General features: G+C 41.2%; 2 protein-coding genes across 5 annotated transcripts; one reads left to right on the top strand and one right to left on the bottom strand.

Moving 5' to 3' along the window:
* Window positions 1-25: 25 nt before the first annotated feature.
* Window positions 26-10,500, bottom strand: LOC110066647 (ATP-binding cassette sub-family C member 4-like). The gene is made up of 8 exons (XM_089273668.1): window positions 10,307-10,500; window positions 9,400-9,581; window positions 7,902-8,475; window positions 7,218-7,597; window positions 5,216-6,591; window positions 3,840-4,410; window positions 2,919-3,055; window positions 26-1,291 (listed from the first exon to the last, which is right to left on the bottom strand). The coding sequence occupies exons 3-8, from the start codon at window positions 8,445-8,447 to the stop codon at window positions 378-380; spliced, it is 3,924 nt and encodes a 1,307-aa protein (XP_089129794.1). The 5' UTR covers window positions 8,448-8,475; window positions 9,400-9,581; window positions 10,307-10,500; the 3' UTR covers window positions 26-377.
* A 968-nt stretch (window positions 10,501-11,468) lies between these two features.
* Window positions 11,469-19,019, top strand: LOC110066811 (protein FAM114A2-like). 4 transcript variants are annotated; one of them, XM_089273455.1, is made up of 6 exons: window positions 11,650-12,380; window positions 14,047-14,293; window positions 14,324-14,372; window positions 15,833-16,032; window positions 17,050-17,205; window positions 18,138-19,019. In XM_089273455.1, exons 1-6 carry the CDS (start codon window positions 11,740-11,742, stop codon window positions 18,801-18,803), a joined length of 1,959 nt encoding a protein of 652 aa, XP_089129581.1. In that variant the 5' UTR covers window positions 11,650-11,739; the 3' UTR covers window positions 18,804-19,019. The 4 variants fall into 4 exon arrangements, with proteins under 4 accessions (XP_020629717.2, XP_089129581.1, XP_089129580.1 ...); XM_089273454.1 differs by having other exon boundaries at window positions 15,830-16,032; XM_020774058.2 differs by having other exon boundaries at window positions 11,469-12,380; window positions 14,047-14,372; window positions 15,830-16,032.
* The last annotated feature ends 1,874 nt before the right edge of the window (window positions 19,020-20,893 follow it).

The raw sequence follows: 20,893 nt of genomic DNA, 5'->3' as shown, positions 1-20,893 counted from the left end.
TTATACAGAGAGAGGACGTCAAATCTATTCGACTATTTTTTACTTTACTTCTCAATAATTTCTATCGTATAACATTGTTGAATCATTAGCCATGCGCATATTGTTTACAGTTTTATTACTCAAAAAATAATACCCTTTCATTGATGCTATTGATTATATCTGATTAAGAATAGTAGTGTTTTCAGCATCAGAGAAAATAGTTTTAAATTACTGAAAGCTGAATAACCTGAAAAGTCATCTGATTTTCACATATTGTATCCATGATGACAACTGTAATTACGTTATCGATGACAACTTTAGTAAATAGGAATTAAATCCTCGTAGTTTGCATTATAGCACTTTATACTGTTCCTATTTTAATGATTTTTAAATTAGAATTAAGGAGGACACTGATTTCCATATAAATGAGCAAAGTAGCCATCATCTTTCTTCAACAAAACTTCTGGCTTGTCTAGCTCGACAATCTTTCCCCGGTCCAGCACCATGACTCGATCGTAATCAATGATTGTACTCAGGCGATGAGGTATAGTGATGACTGTGCTATCCAAAAACCAGGTTCGAATCACTTCTTGGATGAGTCGGTCCGTTCTGTAATCCACAGTGGAGGACGCCTCATCTATTACAATGATCTTGCTCTTATGCAGCAACGCACGCGCAAAAGAGATGAGTTGTCGCTCGCTGGGCCCCAATGTCGCCCCACAGTCCGCGAGGTCCTGGTACAGCTGTTTGGGAAGGCTCTCAACCCAGGACTTTAGGTGGCACTTCTCAAGGACTTCCCAGACTTCCTTCTCTGTATGGTTTAAAAACGGGTCGACGTTCATGCGCAGTGAACCCATGAACAGTATCGGCTCCTTTGTGATGATTGACATGCCACGCCTACTCGCTTGAAGATCAAGGTTATTGATTTTGACGCCATCTACTATTATTTTGCCACCACATTCTGCCATTCGAAACAGTGCATGCGCGATAGACGACTTCCCGGCCCCTGGTCTCCCCGCAATGCCAAACCTCTCCCCGGGGTACACCGTAAAGGAGATGTCTTTCAGCACCCTCGATCCTTCCCTACTGTAGCTTAAAGAGATGCTCTCGAAGCTTATTTCTCCATCCTTCGGCCATGGTACAGGCGGCTGAATCTCAATAGCGTACCCAGGCTCCGGGTCGATCGCAGAGCAGGCCAGGTTACGATCGACAGCACTCATGTAGTTTTCCACTTCAAAGCAGCGTCTGACGCCATTTTGTGACATGTCATGTGACAACTGTAGGGCATAGATCAGCGACAGAATGGCGATTGCTGAAGACAATTTATAACACCGCTTTAGTTTATTGATTTTCTCTGAAGTCTTATTCTAACACCAACTGAATCCAGTTTATTTACACTCAACACTCTATTGAAAATAAGGCAAGCAAGCTCTAATGTTGTCAATTACATAGTGAAAATGTAGACGACAGTCTAATTAAGTAAGGAGTTTGGTGCTTTACTCTCGGAGGAGAACGGGAAAAAATAAACAAATTCTCGTATTTGTCTATTTGGGTAGACACTGGGTAGCCACAACGCAGGAAATGGCATAGCTGATAGTTGTGCCACGCTATCACGCAATGTTGCCGAGAACAAACACGCGTTGTTGCTCGAAATGACGCTGAAATAGAACAAGATTTTACGTACTTTAGTCGACAACTTTGAGGACAATCTAAAGTTGCGTTCAACATTTTTATGTACTATTTCCAAAACGAGAGCGAGTGTTTCATCGGGGTATCCAAACACCGAGAAACAAATGAAAGCACGAGGCCGTAGGCCGAGTGCTTTTATTGTTTCGAGGTGTTTGGATACCCCGATGAAACACGAAGCACGAGTTTTGGAAATAACTTCTCATAATCACTCTTAAAGAAATAATAAACAAAGACTTCCAATTAGAATTGTTTGCTGTCTAACATTCCTTCCTCGATAATTTCAATATCAATGATATTTTTTACCGGCGTAATTAATTTGCATTTATGGTGCGATTTAATATATTCTGAGATGTGAAAGTTGCTGGGGTTGCCAGCATTTACAAGTTGTCGTTCAGTCAGGATGTATATCGCAAGAAAGTCGTTCGAGAGATTTCGGTAGCCGAAAAGTGTGGAGAATGAGAAGAAAAGTGTTGATAAAGCAGTACCGAAATCAACAGCTTATAAAGCCAAATGGTCGTGTAAGGTTTTCGAGGAATGGAAACCGCATCGATTAGTGAAGTCCTGTACTTTGGAACCCGGCGGTCTTTTTACCACGAAAGACTTTTAAGAAATAGTGCAAACTTTGGAAACGGCCATTACAGATATGCCTGCATGCAGTCTCAACTACTGGCTGTCGAAGTGCGTTCAAGAAGTAAACAATTCTTCTGGGAAACGTTATCCTTCCCGTTAGTTGTACTCGATTATTTGCGGACTGAAGCGTCACCTTTCTGATGTAAATGGAAGTGCTGCATTGAACCCTTTGGACATGTCCGACCGAAGGTAAGTTACATTTTTTGGGGATAAAATTTGGTCCGCGTAAACTACTTGTGTGCATTGTTTTTAATACTACTTTTTTTTCTTTCGCTTTCTTAGGTTTGTGACATTTCGGCGTGTTTTGGATGCAGAAATGAAAGAAGCAACGCGAGTGGGTGTGACTTTGAAAACAAAAGGAGACACATTGTAAAAGCTTACTTCTGAGTAATAAATATTCATTGATTTTGTGCAAGTTGTCATTGTGCATATTTTAGTGGTATATACCACTCTCACTGGAGAGTGGTATACTGTTTTTCATTGGGTATCCAAACACATGCACGTTATGTGGTATACATCTTGTGGTTGGTAGTTGACCTTATGAATTATTAATGAGTTTGAGAAGGGTAGATAAACGATGCATTTTAACACTTTTCTCGGCGACTTAAATTTAAACTTACCAGCATCTAACTTTACATAAAATGCCCCGGCAGCCACTGATATCATAAACAACACGCATACTATGTCGAGGCGGAACCCGACCCAGCTCCAACATGAAGTGTTTGTGCACCATCCTTGACTGTGAGAGTCCTGGCAACTAAAGCACAAACAGAATAGACCAATTTCGATATATTAAAATTCAGCCTAAAACAATAGACCCCAGTACGAGGCTTTGGGGAATAACTACAGAGTTTGTGGGGTTTATTCCCCAGAGCCTCGTGCTGAGGTCTATTGTGTTAGGCTGAATTTTAATATATCGAAATTGGCCTATTGCCAGTAAGTTTTACGGACCCCTATAAAGAAATTAAGGAACACTAAGAAATCTGGCAATTTAGTTCAAGTCCAAAGGCGAATCAGAAATGGTAAATAATACCTTAGTCTCAAGATCACCAAACCAACTTACGTAACAGCTATTTCAACCATCGCGAATGGAATCGAGAGCAAATAATTTAATTTTTTTAGTATAAATCTACTAGTTATGCGAAACTTCTGTCTAAATCCTCTTCACAGACACTTCCAAACCGCAAAGAATCGCTGGCCATTTTGTTAACAATCACACATTACTAGACTACTCACTATTTTAAACAGAATATAAGTTAATGTAGCCAATAAGAGAACGGCAATCAGGATAGAACGTTAGCCATAGTAGAATTATGCTAACATGGACTATAAAAAAGTTCATTTTTCTCTCAAAATATGGATGCACAACGTGTAGATTAGGAGGAAGATCTCGCACGAGCCTCGCGAGTAGCCCGCGATCGGGCGAATGTTTTCCCGTCTTTAGATCTTTTGTAACAGTTGTATTTCGAGCCTACGTTTTGCATTTTGTGCTCCGTGTTGATCTATCTTAGGTAATTAAAACTGAAATCTAAATTGCAAACCCATAGAATTCCTCTGTAAATGTTTTCTGCATGCTGTGTGTCCTGATAGTCACCAGTCCCGTCAGCGTCTCTGAAAAATGAGAAATCACCGGTTTTCGACAACTGATCTCCAGTTTCCTGACTTGGCGCGCGGTCTTGAGGGAGTAGCCCCACAAGATGAGAAACAAAACGAACAGCGGTAACCCAATCAAGAGCACGCACGGATTGAAGACCACGGGGAGGAGGAACGCTGCGATAGCAAATAACGTCATCTGAATGGCACCTAAGAACACACTCGGAAGCAGCTCGTCCATACATCCTATGTCTTTCGAGAAGCGATTCAAAATGCTGGTCAACGGATTGGTATCGAAGAAAGAGAGGGGGGCTTGAAGAACGGAGACCACCATATTCTGATGAAGGCGCTCGGACGAGCGCAGAGTTGTGGCAAAGAAAAAAGACGCGCGCATGATAGACAGCATGAAGACTCCGCCTACCATGGCAGCATAAATGTACCAGGTTGTCTGATCCAGGGCCAGCAGAATGGCAGACTCGCTCATGTGTAAAAGCCATATGTCTGGGATAAGAATAGCTCCTATAAGAGAATAAAGAAAGGTGATCGTTTTAGCTCCATGGTCAAGACCTAAAATTTCTTTTAGTGCTCTTTCTGAGAATTCAGTGGCTCAATTGTTGATGTAGGAGAACTGCCAGTTTGAACTTGCGCGACCTTACGTATCAATTTCATTTGTCCACTCGTATCAGCTTTAGGCAAGAGCGGATTCATGAACCTTGCTTACTCCAAAACCGTAATCTTTATCGACTGGCGTCACTGTGTAATGTGTTTGCCGGGAGGATACAATACATTTTAGCCCAATTACACGTTGCAAGGCTAATGTTTATTAATAGGAACGTGCTTCCCCCTTGTTCTCCTGTTAGTAATCACTTTTCAAGCGCCTGGCACAGCGTATCATATTTATAAAAAATTTATTTGAAGTTCCAGTAGAAAGTATGTAATTCAAACTACCTGCTTACAGTTTGGGGTAAAGATCCGTTCGAAGTTTTATGTGTAATAATTGTGTTGAAGGAAACAGACCTTTCCCGTCAATAGACCATATTCGTATTCTTAGTATCGGACTGAAACAGTAGCTTGCAACCGGGCCTAATGCTGGGAGTCGTTTCAATTGAAAATGATGTCAATCTCTTATTCCCCCTCGTGGGCCTCCACTGCAAGCTAGTTCCAGTCCAATACCGGGAACACGAATATGGTCTATTGATCACGTGATATATTATTGTGTAAAAAAAAAAGGCTGAAACTGTAGGCATACCAGGAAATGAATGAGCGTAACAAAATAAGAAGGAAGCCAATTATTTATTATCAGTCTGCGCTGTCGCTTACTTACCTTGAACAACGAAGGCAAACAGTGCGAACACAATAATGAACGGAAGACATGCACCTGTCCTGAGGTACTGCCAAAGAACAGTACATGACACGGGTCCCATCATCTCCTCTTCTTCAAACAGGTTCGTGCGAGTGCGGTACTTTTCCTGGATTTCCTCCTCAATGGCAAACTCCACCGTCTTGTTACTGGGACATTTTCTTTCACGTTCACGCGATTCGCCGGGAGAATGAAGCTTCACGGACCTGTATCCCATGACCTGTGATGTTACTTCATTAATAATGGTGCCGGCACGCATGGTCAGGATTTGGTCCGCCCTCTCAACGTATTGTAACTGCCGGCTCACAAGGATCCGGATTCGCTTTGAGAGAAGACCGCATATGCATTTCCCAAACACCTGCTCAGCGACTCTAGCATCAACAGCACAGAAGGGATCGTCCAGGAGATAGATATCGGCGTCGGAGTAAGCCGCTCTCGCGATGCCTACACGAGCCTTTTGATCTTCAGTTAATCCGTAGCCGTTATTTCCCACGACTGTGAGATCGCCGTCGGAAAGCTTGTCGATGTCCTTTTGTAAGTTGCAAGCGTTCACGATGGCTTGGTACCTGAACGGGTTGTACTGTTTGCCAAACAAAATGTTCTCCCGGAGCGTGTTCGAGAAAATCCATGGTATTTGAGGCACGTACGTGATCTTTCCTACGCAAGAGATGTAACCTTCTGTTGGAGGGACCTCTCCAAGGATAGCCGCCAGCAGGGAGGATTTCCCACATCCCGCGGGACCGTTGATCAACGTCAGTTCTTTGGTGGCCGCCCTGAATGTAAGGTTTCTCAGGGCGACCGACTTATTTCCGCCTCCCCAGTGACAGGACACGTTCTCGAAGGTCACGTGGATATCATTGGAAGGGTTATCCGGGATATCGAGAGAATGATGTCTGATGAGTGCGGGCTCGTATTGCGGAACGCTTTTCCCGACTTTGATGTCGTTACAAATCTTCGTCAAGTCTTCGGCGGAAAGGTACTGCGACATTTCGGCGTCGGTCAAATCTAAGAAAGATCGTATCTTAGAGCGCGTTCTTTTCCTGCTGTATGTGTCTTCAGATTGAACAGATTCTTCAAGTTCCAAAAATGTTTGTATCCTAGCGAGTGAGCCTGTTACGGCACCGATGAAGTTAACGCCAGCGGCAAACTTTGAAGAGGCGGAAAGACGGATTGTCCGAATGAACGCCAGCACCATGAAAATATTATACGTGTTCAGTTCGACTCCTGTGATGATCAGGGTTGTCAAAGATATGAAACACGCCACAATGGAGCTCGTGTGAAGGAAGGTCGCGAACGTTGAAAGAATGGCACTCTTTTGCCGAACATACTGCAGCTCCTTCCTGTAAGGCACCAGATGTTAATTAAGTTATGAGCTCTGAGATGACGTAACGCTCTCTATTTAGGTAATAGAGGACTTTATCATATTTAGATAGCCTCATCTATAGGCAAGGCCGGGGTAGTTAGCAGAATTGTCGAGAGTTATACAAACCCGAGACGCAGTCAAGCGTTTGCTTAAATCTTTTGCTTAACTCTTTCTAGGTGAAGCTATGTCAACACCGAGAAAAGCCCCTTATTACTTTAAACAATATTTCTTTTCTTGTAAAGTCTGTTGAACTCGTCAGTTACTTATCAACGACCCTTTCAATTTTTTTAATACAATGAAAAAAAAAAGCACCATAAAATAAATGCCTTGTTTTGTGAAGAATATGCAGGGCTAATTTAAGATTCGTACCTGTACACAAACTGTAAACATGCGTCACTAAACAGAAAGGACTCGTTAGAAAATGTAAGTTTATGTTTTTGTCAAATCTTTAAGTTCTATGGACGGTTGCCTGCTGACATGGGATACTCGGCGGCTGTTGGAGGAGTTCATTTTCTCGATGTAAATGAAAAGTGCAGTGGAAATCCTTTTTTTATGAATTGTAGCTTTAGTTGATAATATTGTAGTTTATTACGCTATTCGTACCTCCGTATTTCTTGCACTTTGTTCTTGTAAGGCCATTCCCACGTGTTCATCTTAATGGTGCGGATTCCGCTCACGATATGCCTCATCATTCCCATTCTCCGCTCGGTCCAGCGCGCAATGCGCAGTCGCAGCTTCATGCAAACATCCCACATACCGATGTAATAGGCCAGCAGAAAGATCAGGAAAATGATCCCAGACACCGCCTGGAACCCAATAAGGCGCCAGATCAGGGCCGTCACAGTAACAAGCTCTACGAGCCCTTGCAGAATGAAGCCCACTTTCTGGAAGATTTGATCAAGACGCTGGGCATCATGGGTAACCAAAGCAATAACATGGCCAGGCTGGACTCGCGTGAGGTCTTTAAGACGTAACTTAAAAATCTAGAAGACAGAACATAGAGACTTAGAAAACATGGCAAAACTAACCAACTGTGCGTGGATGTTTTGACGGAAAGGGTCATGGAAACGAAGTTGGGATTTGCTAAAACGTTTTCATAGAGATTATTAGCCTGCAGTGCAGGCGTCTTATTGGGGCGAATTAGCGTTACAACCTTGCGACCGCCATGTTAGACCGCCATGTTACGCGGTGGGAGATGGGGGAGGGGGAAAATGAGGAAGGATAGGGGACGACTAGGAAGTCTTGTATAGCTCATCTTTTTACTATATTTTCATTTTTTATCGTTACCTTTTTATAAACGACACCAATAGCTGCCGCCCTCCAGCGCATTCCCATATAATCCACCTTGCTTTGATACTGATTCATGGCCAGCACTCGAAACAACGCACTGCAGCAGAGCCCGCCAGCGTAAGTAAACAGCCAGCGGTCTTGTCGCACAGTCCCAGAATGCAACAGTACGGATAACAAAAGGCCAAGAAACAGAGGCTGTAAAATGTTACAAGCAACGCCGATAAAAAGAGAAAGGCTCGCTAGCGCGTAATCACTCCACGGTAGAACTTTCATCATCGCTCTGGACAACCGCGCCTTTCGTCCTTTGATGTGCGAGTTTCGTATTTCCTCGTGCCAGGTTTGCTCGAGTTTCTCTGTCAGGCCTTTCGATTTGTCTTCATCAAGGAGCGGGTACAAGTCGCTGTGTTCCAGAACTCGTCTGCTGCCGATATTCATTAAACTGTTCATCCAGGAAAAGAAGAGGCGTGAAAAGATTCCTGCGCGCTCTTTCGGGTTCTTCATGAACAGTGAATACTTCCATGCTTTATCGAACGAGGTCTGCATGACTGTCTGGAATGTTTCCTGCTTTTAGCTGAAAAGAAATTGAAGAAATGTTTAACTTTCGACGCATGACAATTTTGTGTTGGTTCAACAGTGGTTGGCTCTACATCTCCTCTACCTTTGTCTATTTTTGCTTGTTGTTTGCGTTCCTTTGAGGGTATTGAGCCGAAATATTACGATAGGAGATAATGTGTTGTTTTAGAATTGGTACCTCTCAAGAGTGAAAAAAATTTCAAGCCACGCCCACAAAACAGGATCTTGGTACCTCTTGAGGTTTTTTTTTTCAAAATTTCCGAGGAGCACCCCGGGTCTTTTCATATGGCAGTCCCCCCGGACTTTAAGCTGCTTTAGAACAAGTCCCCAAATGACGTGTATGCACTCTAATGCTGTTACTTGTGGTGCCGACAAAAAGTGTATTATAGGAGTCATTGCGCATGCGCACTCAAAACATTATGAGCATAATATAAGAGGTGTCATGGTTACCTAATGTATCACTTTGAACAGAGGAAAGCGAGAAATATTTTCACTCTACAATAAGAATTTTTAACCACTCATAATGAGCAAGTGTCGTCAACTTTAGCTAAAAAACATACTTAATTGGTAATAATTTTGTGTCAGCACTCGCTGACAAAAGTCCATCAAGCATTAGCTCTCAGGAATAGGGCGGGCCAAAATATGTCACAAACAAACGGTGCTTCAAAAATTATTCGAAAATGAAAAAAAATCTAAAAATCGATAAATTGTGGTTTGGTGCTTGGTTTCAGGATAGGCCTTATCAAATTGTAGGGATTCCATCATTGGGCATTGACACCTTCTCCCCCCTTACCAGCTCAGTAGTCCGACAGAGCTTGTTTCACCGTCTATGCGACACCTTGAGAGGTCGTCTGGTCGGGTTCTATTTAACAGACGTAACATTACTTGCCATTTTATCGTTACAAAATTGATAAATGCTTACCGTCGTTTACGCCGTTTGCTGCTCCTCAAAACAGCTGTTTATGCAAAATGCCTACAGCAAAATAGGTAATAACTGTTTGTGAACAATAACTACTTAATTGCCTTGTGAAGCTGTAAGGGCGTTGATGTAATTTTTTGATTTTCAAAGGAATCCCTGTACATATCTTCACAGCTTTGAATATTCTGCGGAAAGATTCATGAAACGATAGCTAATCAGTAATTCGAAATTTTTTCGAATGAATTTTTTCGCTCCATTCCCAATTTTTGTCTTACACCGGTCATCTATTAATCAGCTGCACTCCTCTCTGAACCTTTAAAAAAAACAAATCTGTTTAATTCGGGGAAAGAGAAACAACTTCTTCGAGAAAATCGCATGTTATGTTTGACGTCCACCAGGTGATAATTTTATTGGTATGCAATTCAAAATGATAATTTTCATAAAATGTTTTCACATTTTTTCCTGTACGTTTTTCGACAAAACCTACATTTAATCCTTTTGAAATCCAATTTTGAAATAATTAATAGTCCGCAGTAATAGTTTAATTTTGGGGTAATTTTCAACATTGCCGAGTTCAAATTGATTTGCCTAAGTGCATCGTCTAAAATTTGGAAATGTATTTTGCTATTCGTTATAATTTGACACTTTTACTAAAGCAATGCTAACGACAAAGCCAACAACGTTACAAAACTACAAAATATTACAAAAACTCATTTGTTTCCAGAAAGATATAATCATTACAGTGATTTCAGCCTTTTCCTAAATACAGGATGAACACCGTGGAGTGTGAATTTCGCCATATGGCGAACTGGTTTTACACTTTAAAATTAAACCCTGCCGTTAATTCCAAGATATCACTAAAACTCCTGCCATATGTAAATTTTGATATAAAATAATCATTGTTACTTACACTGGAGCAGATTCATTTCTCAGACTTCACTTTGCCTTCGTCCAAATAAGAATCTTTCACTGCAGTAAAAAAAATCACATCTCTTCACAGCCCTCCGCAAATTTTAATATCAGGCTATTTGCATAAACCAAACCTCAGTATTTTTTTTCGCATCAAGCATTCATGGATGATAGTTTTTGATTATCTTCGATCCTTTGACTGATAAAGATACCGCAATGACATATATAAATAATAAAAAGATGGCATGACTTGAAATGATCTGCTGCCGGTGAGTTCTTTGATGAGGAAATAAATAATGCGCTTATTAACTAGTCAATAACAAGCTTAAGCGGCATATAATTTCTATTAATCAGTGGTGAGTTTATTTGAGGGCACTAATGAAGCAAAGTATGTAAACTTTATAAATCGTCCATTTGCATTGTAACATTTACTTTGAAAAGGTTTCTCGTAGTTAACTGTTGCTTAATTGTTTTCAAAGTTGTCAGGAAATTGCTTTTCTTTTCTCTCCGGTGTTTTTAATGGTTTTGATAGATCGAGTATGTTCATGATCTCGGAATATTTACTTTCTTAGCTTCCCGCAAATCTGAATCGAATCTGAACGATTTGATCCTGTCAGCCGTTTCTGCCGCTGCATGATCTTTACAGCATAATTCAAGGTCAACTTTTTAAATAATTAATTTTGTCTTCATACAAAGAAGTAATTACACTCTGCCAAAACTCACAATTCTAGACAGGATATTAAAATTCTCATCACCAGATACTTCGGGGAGACGGGTCAAAAGGCTTCTGGAACCGATTGGGTGATTCCGTTTAATCTGTTTAATCACTCTTGCTCTAGCGTCTTATACGAACCTTTCAAGACAAACTTTTCATTTACTGGCTTCATCTTTTCCTGTTATCGGGCTGAACCTATCCCGTGGATCCATAGGAGTTCAGTTTTTGCACTAAAATTCCTTCTGGACAGTCAGAGCCAATTTACCAGGGAGGGGCGGGGGGCGGTTAGCCTGCGTCACAGACGGAAAGTTTCGTTACGCGTAATAACGCACGGTTGGTTGCGTCTGCGACAGGCTAAGGGAGGTCAGCCAAAGGACTCACGCACACCTAGAGACTTTTAGTCAAAAACATCCGTGCTTCAATTTAATTTCAATGGACGCAACTTCAAGCAGAAAGTGTTTTCTTGCTACATCGTCCGCTTTTCGATGATCACAAATTTTCAACAACACCTGGGAACCACGAAAATTTCAGGGAACTCCCTCGGGACAGGCTATTCCGTTGCGGGTGCGCGGGATTATCCTTGTGAGGTGAACAACATTGGGACCCAGTCTTTTCAGTCTCACACTGCTCAACAAACTGGTGTACTCGGTGTAAACAGTGCTGTACTTTCATGGGAGAATTTTTGTAATTTGGCTCTCGCGGTGTTTGTGGATGTTTACATGGATAAGGTTTCAAGAAACAAAGCTACAGAAGGAGGAAGCAGCGACGAAGAAGAAGCTTTCGAGAGCGCGGATGAAGGAGAAGAAGCCTCTAAAAGTGTGAAGCCGACATCCGCCACGTCAGCTGACATTAGATCTGCAAATTCCACGTTGAAAGAACTGGTTGGCAAGAATGATGCGTCGCCAACAAGTCAGGTTGCTTCAGGACAGGAAATAAAAACTGGAACTGCAGCAGAAAGGAATCAAAATACAAAAATGGATAGTGATACAGTAGAGAGTGAGAATGAACACGAGGTAGAAAACCCTGCAGTAGAGAAAGATCCCTCCATTATAAGCGAGCACTCGCCTTTGCCAGAGAGTGAAACACAAGAAGACACTGATCAGCTAAATATTACGACGAAGGTATGTGAGGATGAAATAGAGACTAAACGAATTGAGGAAGACAATGGCGATACTGAAGTGAGTGCTGCAGAGGAACAATCCCCAGAAAACGAGGATGAACTGGTAGCTAAGGAAAATAAGCTTATAGGAGAGAGCAATGACGATGGACAAAAGGAAGCGTCTGAAAATTCAGCTAATGATCAGCTGAAGGATATTTCAGGATCATCTTCTGATGTTAAAGTCGAGGACAAGCCTGACAGGTAATGTTTTGGTGCATGGGTATCTGCACAGTTTGTTTGGGGTTAGGGTTGGGGGGGGGGGGGGGGGTGCATTTAGCTTTTCGCTTAGGCCCGGCTCATACGTCGCATTTCTGCCATGTGGAATTCGATTTAGCGAATTAAATTTGACAGAAATTCGATGTCTGAATCAGCTGCCACCAATCTGCAGCACATTTGACTGGTCTTGTTGCATTATTTGACAGAAATGTGACACTGATTCAAATGTCAAATTTCTGCCATGTCAAGTCTCATACATACATCATGTTAATGTACTGAGCATGCATAAATGTGTTCCCACCAAAGAAAAAGAAGAATCTTGGCCATTCTTGTCCCAATGCAAACTGAAAATATTGAAACACATACTGATGCATTGTCAGCTTTCTCCATCTCGTTCCATTGGCAGACAATTTTTCGAAAAATCCCTCATCGCTCAGTATCTTCATCCACCATATTGAATACACTACGTTTAAAACATTTTCCACTGACCCACATACCCGAGAGTATAAATTCTGAATTAAGTGCAACACAAGTGCGACATGGCAGAAATGCAACATATGAACCAGGCCTAAATGTCAAGCCAGCATTTGAGCTGAGTGGCCCAGATCTTTTGGCAGGGTCAGCATTTAGAGGTTGTGAAAAAATTGACAATTAATTTAATTTCAAAATTCTCACTGTAATTTGATAGCCAGCTCTAGGCTTTAATCTGAAATAGGGGTTTAGGTATCTACAGTTTAAACCGGACACACTACACCACTTAGACACAAGACTCCTCTTAAGGTACACAGTAACCTTAACTGCAGAAGCAAATTTGTAAAGCTGACATTTCCATCTTAAGTTCTTCAGAGCAAATTTCCCCTTTACAAGATTGTTATTATTGGATGAGGTTTTTGTGATATCCAGAATAATTAAGGTTGAGGCAGGGGTTATCAGCTGAAGCCGAAACCGATACCTTGATTATTCTGGATATCACAAAATGCGAATCTAATAATAATTGTTTTATTATACATTGAACGAAAAAAAAAAATGGACGTCATGTTTTTGCTTCTTCACTGGCGGCAAGCAACACAAAGCACACGAACTTGACATAATTACCCTTAGAAATCATGCATCGCGGTCATATGTGACATGATTACCCATGACCTTGAGTGTCCTTGACATGATCATTGTATAATCTGCAGCTAGATGACGTCACAGGCGCTGATTTCGAAAATTCACTGTATGGTTTCAGCCAATAACTTAAAAAATCAGCTGCTTGAATTCACCCTGGCAGATGACTCTCACTGTCAACTTCAAAATTGCCGGCGACCAAAGAAGTGCTTTACTTATGCCAGCCAGCAAAACACTTCCTTTAGAGCTTTAACTATCTTTCCACCATATTAGTTTGCATGTTAATTGAAAGACTGAATACCCAACAGCTTTAACTTATCAGAGATGTCATTGAGTTTTGAATCAACTGTAGTCTTGATCTTCACATCCAAAACAAACTTGTTACCTTTTGAGTGAATTGTATCAACTACAGGCACGTTCACCCATAGCATGATGGGCCCATCAGACTTACTCGGTCATAACAGGTGTTACAGGTTACAGCGCTAAATTGACAGCCCTAATTATTTACTATTCTGATTACGTTGTTCTTCTCTCTTTGCAGCTCAGCAGAGAAGCCAGCTCAAGAGTCCTCAAGTTCTGGTGGAGGGTGGGGATGGGGAGGTTGGACCTCAATGCTCTCCCATGCGACAGCTTCTGTGACATCAGGACTGTCCTCTGTTATTGAGACAGTAGAGACATCACTAGGTGTTCCTGACCCAGAAGAGATTGCACGTAAAGTAAAAGCAGAAGAAAAGCTAGTGCAAGAGAAAAGAGCAGAAGCAAAAACCCAAGAGGCAAAAACCCAAGAGGCAAAAACCCAAGAGGCAAAAACCCAAGAGGCATCTGCAGAAGACACAAGTGAAAGCAAAAATGAAAATGAAAATGAAGGTCTGTGGGTCACTGATTTGTATGCATGCTTAAATGCACTACAAGTTAAATACACAGAGAATACTACATGGCCATGTGGAGGAACAAAATTTCTCTTTGAGTGTTGAAAAATATTTCATGAGTGAGTGCAGCAAACGAGGGAAATATTTTTCAACACAATAAGAGAAATTTTGTATCTCCAAGTGGCCATGTAATGTCCTATTTATTATATAAAAACCAATTAAATACTAAACCATTTCACCTTTGCACTGAAAGGTATGATTCATCATGTAACCATGGCAATGGTGATGTTTTACTTGTGAAGATACCATTTTATTTTCACATGTGAAGATATAATGTTTTCATGTGAAAGCTCATCTAGCAATTCATCACAGTGGTGTTTATGCTATAAAAAATGTTATTTTTGTAATTTATTTAATGCAAGTAAACATTTAATTTTATCTTCTTTAATGAAAATTATTGCATGTGATGACCTAATATTGTTTTAACTGCTAGATGTTTTTTTATCCATTGAATTGAGTAGATTTTCCCTTGAGTGGTGTATCCAGAATAAAGTTTTTGTTCTTGGTAGCATTTTTAAATACATTAACTGCTTCACTTCAGCTCACCGAACACAACAGTGATGGAAATATGCTGTATACTGGGTTTGAACAGATTACTGATCACACCAGTTTTTGATGTACACTAACAGTAAAACAAAAATGATGAAATCAACCAGAAGAAAAAGTTACATGGACATGTTTTAAAATGGCCAGACACATAGAAAATAATTAAAATTTCCATGATGAAGCTGGATCTTCAAGGCCCCTTGTGTACATTAGCAATTTCAAATAGTGAGATTATAAAGCTATTTTTAGGCAAGCTGATGATTTGAATTCAGTGAAACCTGTATTAAGCGGACCCCATATTAAGCGGACACCCTCTATTAAGTGGACACCAGCTTGAGTCCCAAAATTTTCTTCCTAAATTTACTGTAAAATAAAGCTGCATTCAACGGGATGCAGACACCAATATTAAGCCATTTTGTTGCACAAAACCTGCAATAAGCCGATAACACTTCAAGGGCTTTTTACTTCTGAAAGCTCAGCTCAAACTCTTTTAACATTGTTCAGCAATGTCGTTTGTAAGCTAAGTAGATTATTCCAGATTGATGCATTGACTGACTGGACATTGTGCTATGAGCAGTCTTTGATCTTGCACTGTATTACGCTGAGTTACAAAAGGGTTAATAATTAACTATTATTGCACAATATATTAGAACCTGTTTATAATTAACTATTATTGCTCAATATATTAGAACCTGTTTAGAGTAGACATCCTGTATTAAGCTTAAACTAGTGAGGGTCCTAAGGGTGTCCGCTTAATACAGGTTTCATTGTACAAATTTACTCCACAGACATTTCCTTTCTTTAAACTTAAATGTGCAACGTGTTTAAATGCTCCTTTTTACCTTTCAGCAGCTGGTGAGTCATTTTTCTCTGGGTTTGGTGTGTCAAGCTTGACCAGTGTGGTACAGAGTACTGGCAAAGAGCTGATGTCAGGTGGGCTAGATGCCTTGGAGTTCATTGGCAAAAAGACAATGAATGTCCTAGCTGAAGGGGATCCTGGGTTGAGACAAAAGAGGGAAAAACTTGCAGGAAAAGGGCCAAGTCTTTCACAGGTAAATCCAATTAATATGGCATTCACTCACTAAATATTATATTCTGCAGTGTAATATTATATAGATGTTTTGTTACATAAGATCTCATTTCCTGTAAATTAAGTATTTGTTACCAGTAACAATGCCTATGAGCAGGTTTCATGTTTAGTTCTTCTTGCATAGGCAGCGTTTTCGACATGCAAGAGGGCAAGCCAGTGAGCAAAGTGAGCTAGTAAGGGGTCGCTGCTCGTTATCCTGGTTTAACCACCTACACTCAAGATGTTAACCTGGCATAACTACTCATGCTGTAAAATTCTTAGTTGCCTTGTTGTTATAGTATGATAAACTATTATATTTAAAAGCTTGAGTATAATTTTCTGTGAACAAATTGTCAAGAAGCCATGGCAGGGCTGTAGCCAGAAAAAAAATTAGGACTAAGGCAAAGTCCATGGTTAAATTCTCTTCCTAAGTATTTACCAGTACTTTACTTTCCCCCTTCAACAAAATGGTAAAATGAAAATGAAAAGACAAAAAATGACTGAGGCAAGTGCCTTGGTTTGCCTCATTCTGGCTATGGCTCTGCATGGTCAACTTAACTAGAGTTGCCTAAGAAAATACATGTAACAGTGAAATAGTTGTTGTTGTAGAAAGTCTACTTCAGATAGCTCATGTCATTATTCCAACATCCATCTATAGTCAAGTATCAAGTATAAATTCCATGCACATGGGGGTGAAATGCAGGTTAAGGGTACAACCTACATAGGCGTTTGTACGCATTACTTGTCTATTATGTACCTATCAAGAAATATCAGTCAACGCATCTGAGACTAGACTGAGCCTGCAGTCAGGATATGGTCTAAAAACTTTAAGAAAAGCCTTGATCGCACGTCCTATTCCAGCTCCGCAAAACACAGCCCTTGTTTCCCCAACTAAAAAGAGCTGCGATATTCAAGAGATCAGCAATCGTTGTTGTTCATGAACAGTAGTGTTATCAACTCGAGTTTGAGGGTACTAAAATGAAACAATTTTTGTGGTCAGGTTTTAAAGGAGGCCAAGGAAGTATCGGAACAAAAAGCTACAGTTGCACCTGAGGGGACCAAAGCAACTATAGACCTGTTTAGCGAGTTTGACAAGTTCCAAGGACTCTCTCATTTAGAAGCACTGGAGATGCTCTCACGTGATAGTGAAGCCAAGGTCTGTAGAGATTCCTTTATATGTGACAGGTGTTGCCATAGGATGTGTTGGTAACCCAAACATTTAGTTAGTCTACATGTATAAAAGAAAACAAAGCAGGCTATTTGGTTGTGATTCTCTCACTTTTATTCTGTCAGCAAAACAGTTTGACCTCCAAATTTACTAAGAACCAAACGGTTCTCTGGCAGTGGACCAGGTTTTAGCCTTACTCGCATTTCACGCGTCCCTTACAAAGTATAACAATCACATTAAATGGAGAGCACGGACCTCGACCCGAAAAATTATAGACTGATGACGTAGCTGTACTGAAGTCCGTGTTTCTGACTGGATCAAAATGGAATGGTTGTGAGAAGTCGTAACCACGCGACAACAAATCAGGCACTATAAAACTGCCTTGTTAAATTTCATAAAATTTTTCAGGTTGGTTCTCGAGTATCTCGATAGGGTATGCTCGGAGAGTGACTTGCGTTTACTAAGCCTGCAGCAAAGTCATGGATTTTGTGCGTTGTTTCTAGGGATTTCAAGACATGTTGCCACGTTTCGCGAGTTTGAAAGTAATTTGTTGGAATCATTTTTGAAGGCACGTTGACCCAATGTTTTTTTTTTTTTTTTTTTTTGCGCTTAAATCCAAGGGCAGTGTGTCTTGTTCTTGGAAAACACTTAAATCTCCCTGCAACTCTCGCTAGCCGTGTATATGAATGGGTTCCGGTACTGTTTTCTTTGAAGTGGTCCATACATGTACCTCTCCACGCTAGGCTACCGGTGAATAAGAATGTTTGGGGAGCGCTGAGATGGACAAGTATCCCACCAGGGGGGAGGCGGATGTAGGAATACGCCTAGTGGATACATGTTACGGAAACCGTTCACTAGGTTGGAATGCAGATTTGGCCTTACTGATCTCAAAATCGCGTTTGTTTCCCTTTTGTTATCAGCTGGAGTCCTGCATTATCGATTTGACAGAAGACGAACTCAGTGGAGTTAAGCCTCTTCTACGCGCTGTGGAGGAAGTTTTTCACATCGACGAAAACGACACGGATGACGAAGTGGAAGGACTAGACTTCAAATCCGAAGTTGTAGAGAACGTCAAGTCGCTCAATCTGCCGCTTACAGCAGACAAGATCGTCACGTCTCAGGAAAAAGCAAGGGAATGGACAGCAGCATGTGTTCAAGAACAGGACGATACACCAGGGAGCAAGGACGGAGTCGACATTTATACCACAGCCGTTTCAAGTATGGCGGAGCTCACAGCCCGAACTGTGGAACTATTTCACAAGTTTACGGAACTTTTGCTTCACCAGGCGGAGCAAGCCGCGGAAACGTCGTCCCTGGTGCGTGCGCAGTGCGTGCGGAAAATGACAGACGCGGTTTTGGAGGAGATTTCCGTAATGGCGACGCACTTTGCGGGCTGTTTGAACACCGCGGCTGACGATTCAGACAATCCGGACTCGGTCAGTTCTCTGATAACGACATTGTATCTCGATTCGTCAACAAGTGCTGACTATTTGCGGAACTCGCTAAAACTGTTGCGTCCCGTTTTGCAACTGTCATCTCTTGATGAGAAGAATGCTTCTAAAATTTCATCAGTAGCCGCCAAATGACAAGTCTTCAAATTATTACAAGCACACCAAAGACCTGTAACGGGACAGCCTGTCCAGCAAATGTTTTATTTCTTTACTCGATTTGTTTGATAAAACGGGAAAAAAATTCAATCAAAGAAAACGCCATCGCACATGGTATGCTATAAGTAATCAGGGACTCGTACATTTATCTTTCAGATTCAAATATAAATGTAATAAAATATTTTAGGTACGGTCGATCTCTCTTGTCCTGTAACTGTGTTGTTTTGTTTGTGGTCCAATAATTTACTGGCCATTACACCACTTACCAGCGCTAGATTAATAGCTTGTTGGGACCAAGGCCCCAGCAACTTCAGGGTCCTACCCAGTTCCCGTCGTCGATTTTTGTAGGCTTATACATTATGCATGCTAAACCCCGTTAAGTCAGGTCTAATCTTGTTCATTATTTCTTCCCCAAGTAACTGCTATAACTCATTCTAGCTACGCTATCACTCGTAAAAAAGGAGCATTACCTCTCTCAGATAAGAACTGAGAGGAAAAAAAAACACGTTAATGAACAGATGTCTTTTTAAATTTATATTTATAGATTACGATTGTCAAGTCTCGCCTCAGCTGAGTCTGACTTTTTTCAATGAAGACTTCATTCATTTATTAATTCATTCATTTTCCAAAGAGAAGCCATGATCCTTCCGCAACTAACATGTTTGATTCGAGTCAGGTAGCATTAAACACTGTTTTCACTGCTACGCGACCTTCGAAATCAAAACACTCTTTGCAATAGACTATTCCGTCAATCAAACAACGGTTCCTTATATGGAATACTGGTCTGCATAAAAGGATCCACACGTGCATAGCAAAATGTTGGGAGCAACGAAGATAGAGGGTCCTGAATGGGGTGGAATGGGAACTGGCATTGGCCTGAATTTTGCCCTGAGATTTAAGTCACTGGGAATGGGAAAAAAGAATGTCAAAATTGGGAATGGGATAAATATTTTGGAGTTTTGACCAGTCGAGACATCAGTATTTCCTGGGGTCGTGTTCAAGCACCTTGTTAGTGTCAAGTTTTAAAATGTTTATCCAGGTCTAGCATGATAAGTTCATCGTGAATAACATGAACATTAGCACTTGCCATGGCTCATTTTTAAATGTGCAAAAACTAAAGCATCAATTGTAGATAAAAGAGGAAAATTTAAATGTTTGCTATTGCTTTGTGTTCTTGGGTGAGACACTTTAACTCTCACATTGCCTGTCTCCAACCAGGTACATGAATGGACTCTGGCGAATTTTTATTCATACTGGGGGTAACCCTGCGATGAACTAACATCTCATTAATTCAGGGGGAGGATTAGAAATACTCTTGATCGCTTAGTGTTAGGGAAATCGGCGCCGCAGAGTTATTAGCCCACAGGGTAAAAGGTAAAGTCTGCTAGACCAAGTCTCTCATAGATACCGTTGCTTTTCTCCTCGATCAGTAGCATAGGGCGACTGAGAATACAGCTACACCTAACACCTACCTGGATGTGATACTAGTTTATCATATGGCTACCCCGGCCTTGTTTTAATTGACCTATACCTACCATTTATACACGTGGATGGAGAGAAACGATGTCAAGTGCCTTGCTCAAGACTTAGCACAATGAACCCGGACACATGGCTTAAATCTGGACCTGTTGATCCCGAGTCCAATATGCCATTAGTTCATCGCGTCTTCATCCTTGTCGAAGGTGAAGGGAACTTATTAAATGTCTTCTACAGTCAAAACCTATGGCCCTATTCTCTCAGAGGAGAGCTAGGACTGATGATAGTCAAAACAAGACACAAACAAGCTACTTTTTCACTCTATCCACTTCCTTATAACTACTCATTATTTTACTCTAGTTGGGAGGCGTGGTGACATCATGGTTAGTGTGCTATTCCCTGAATCGAGTGGTTCGGGTTCAAGACCTGGCCGGGGACATTGTGTTGTGTTCTTGGGCACGATACTTTACTGCCACAGTACCTCTGTACGCCTAGGTGTTTAAATGGGTACCGGCGAACTTAATGGTGGGGGTAACTCTGCGAGGGACTAGCATCCCATCCAGGGAGGATTATAGAAATACTCCCAGTCGCTC

The sequence above is a fragment of the Orbicella faveolata genome, unplaced genomic scaffold (genome assembly GCF_042242905.1).
Source record: "Orbicella faveolata isolate gen_17 unplaced genomic scaffold, um_ofav_v1 contig_35, whole genome shotgun sequence".
Lineage (NCBI taxonomy): Eukaryota > Metazoa > Cnidaria > Anthozoa > Scleractinia > Merulinidae > Orbicella > Orbicella faveolata.
Note: the sequence above shows the minus strand (reverse complement) of the source record. Positions and strands in the feature narration are given on the sequence as shown.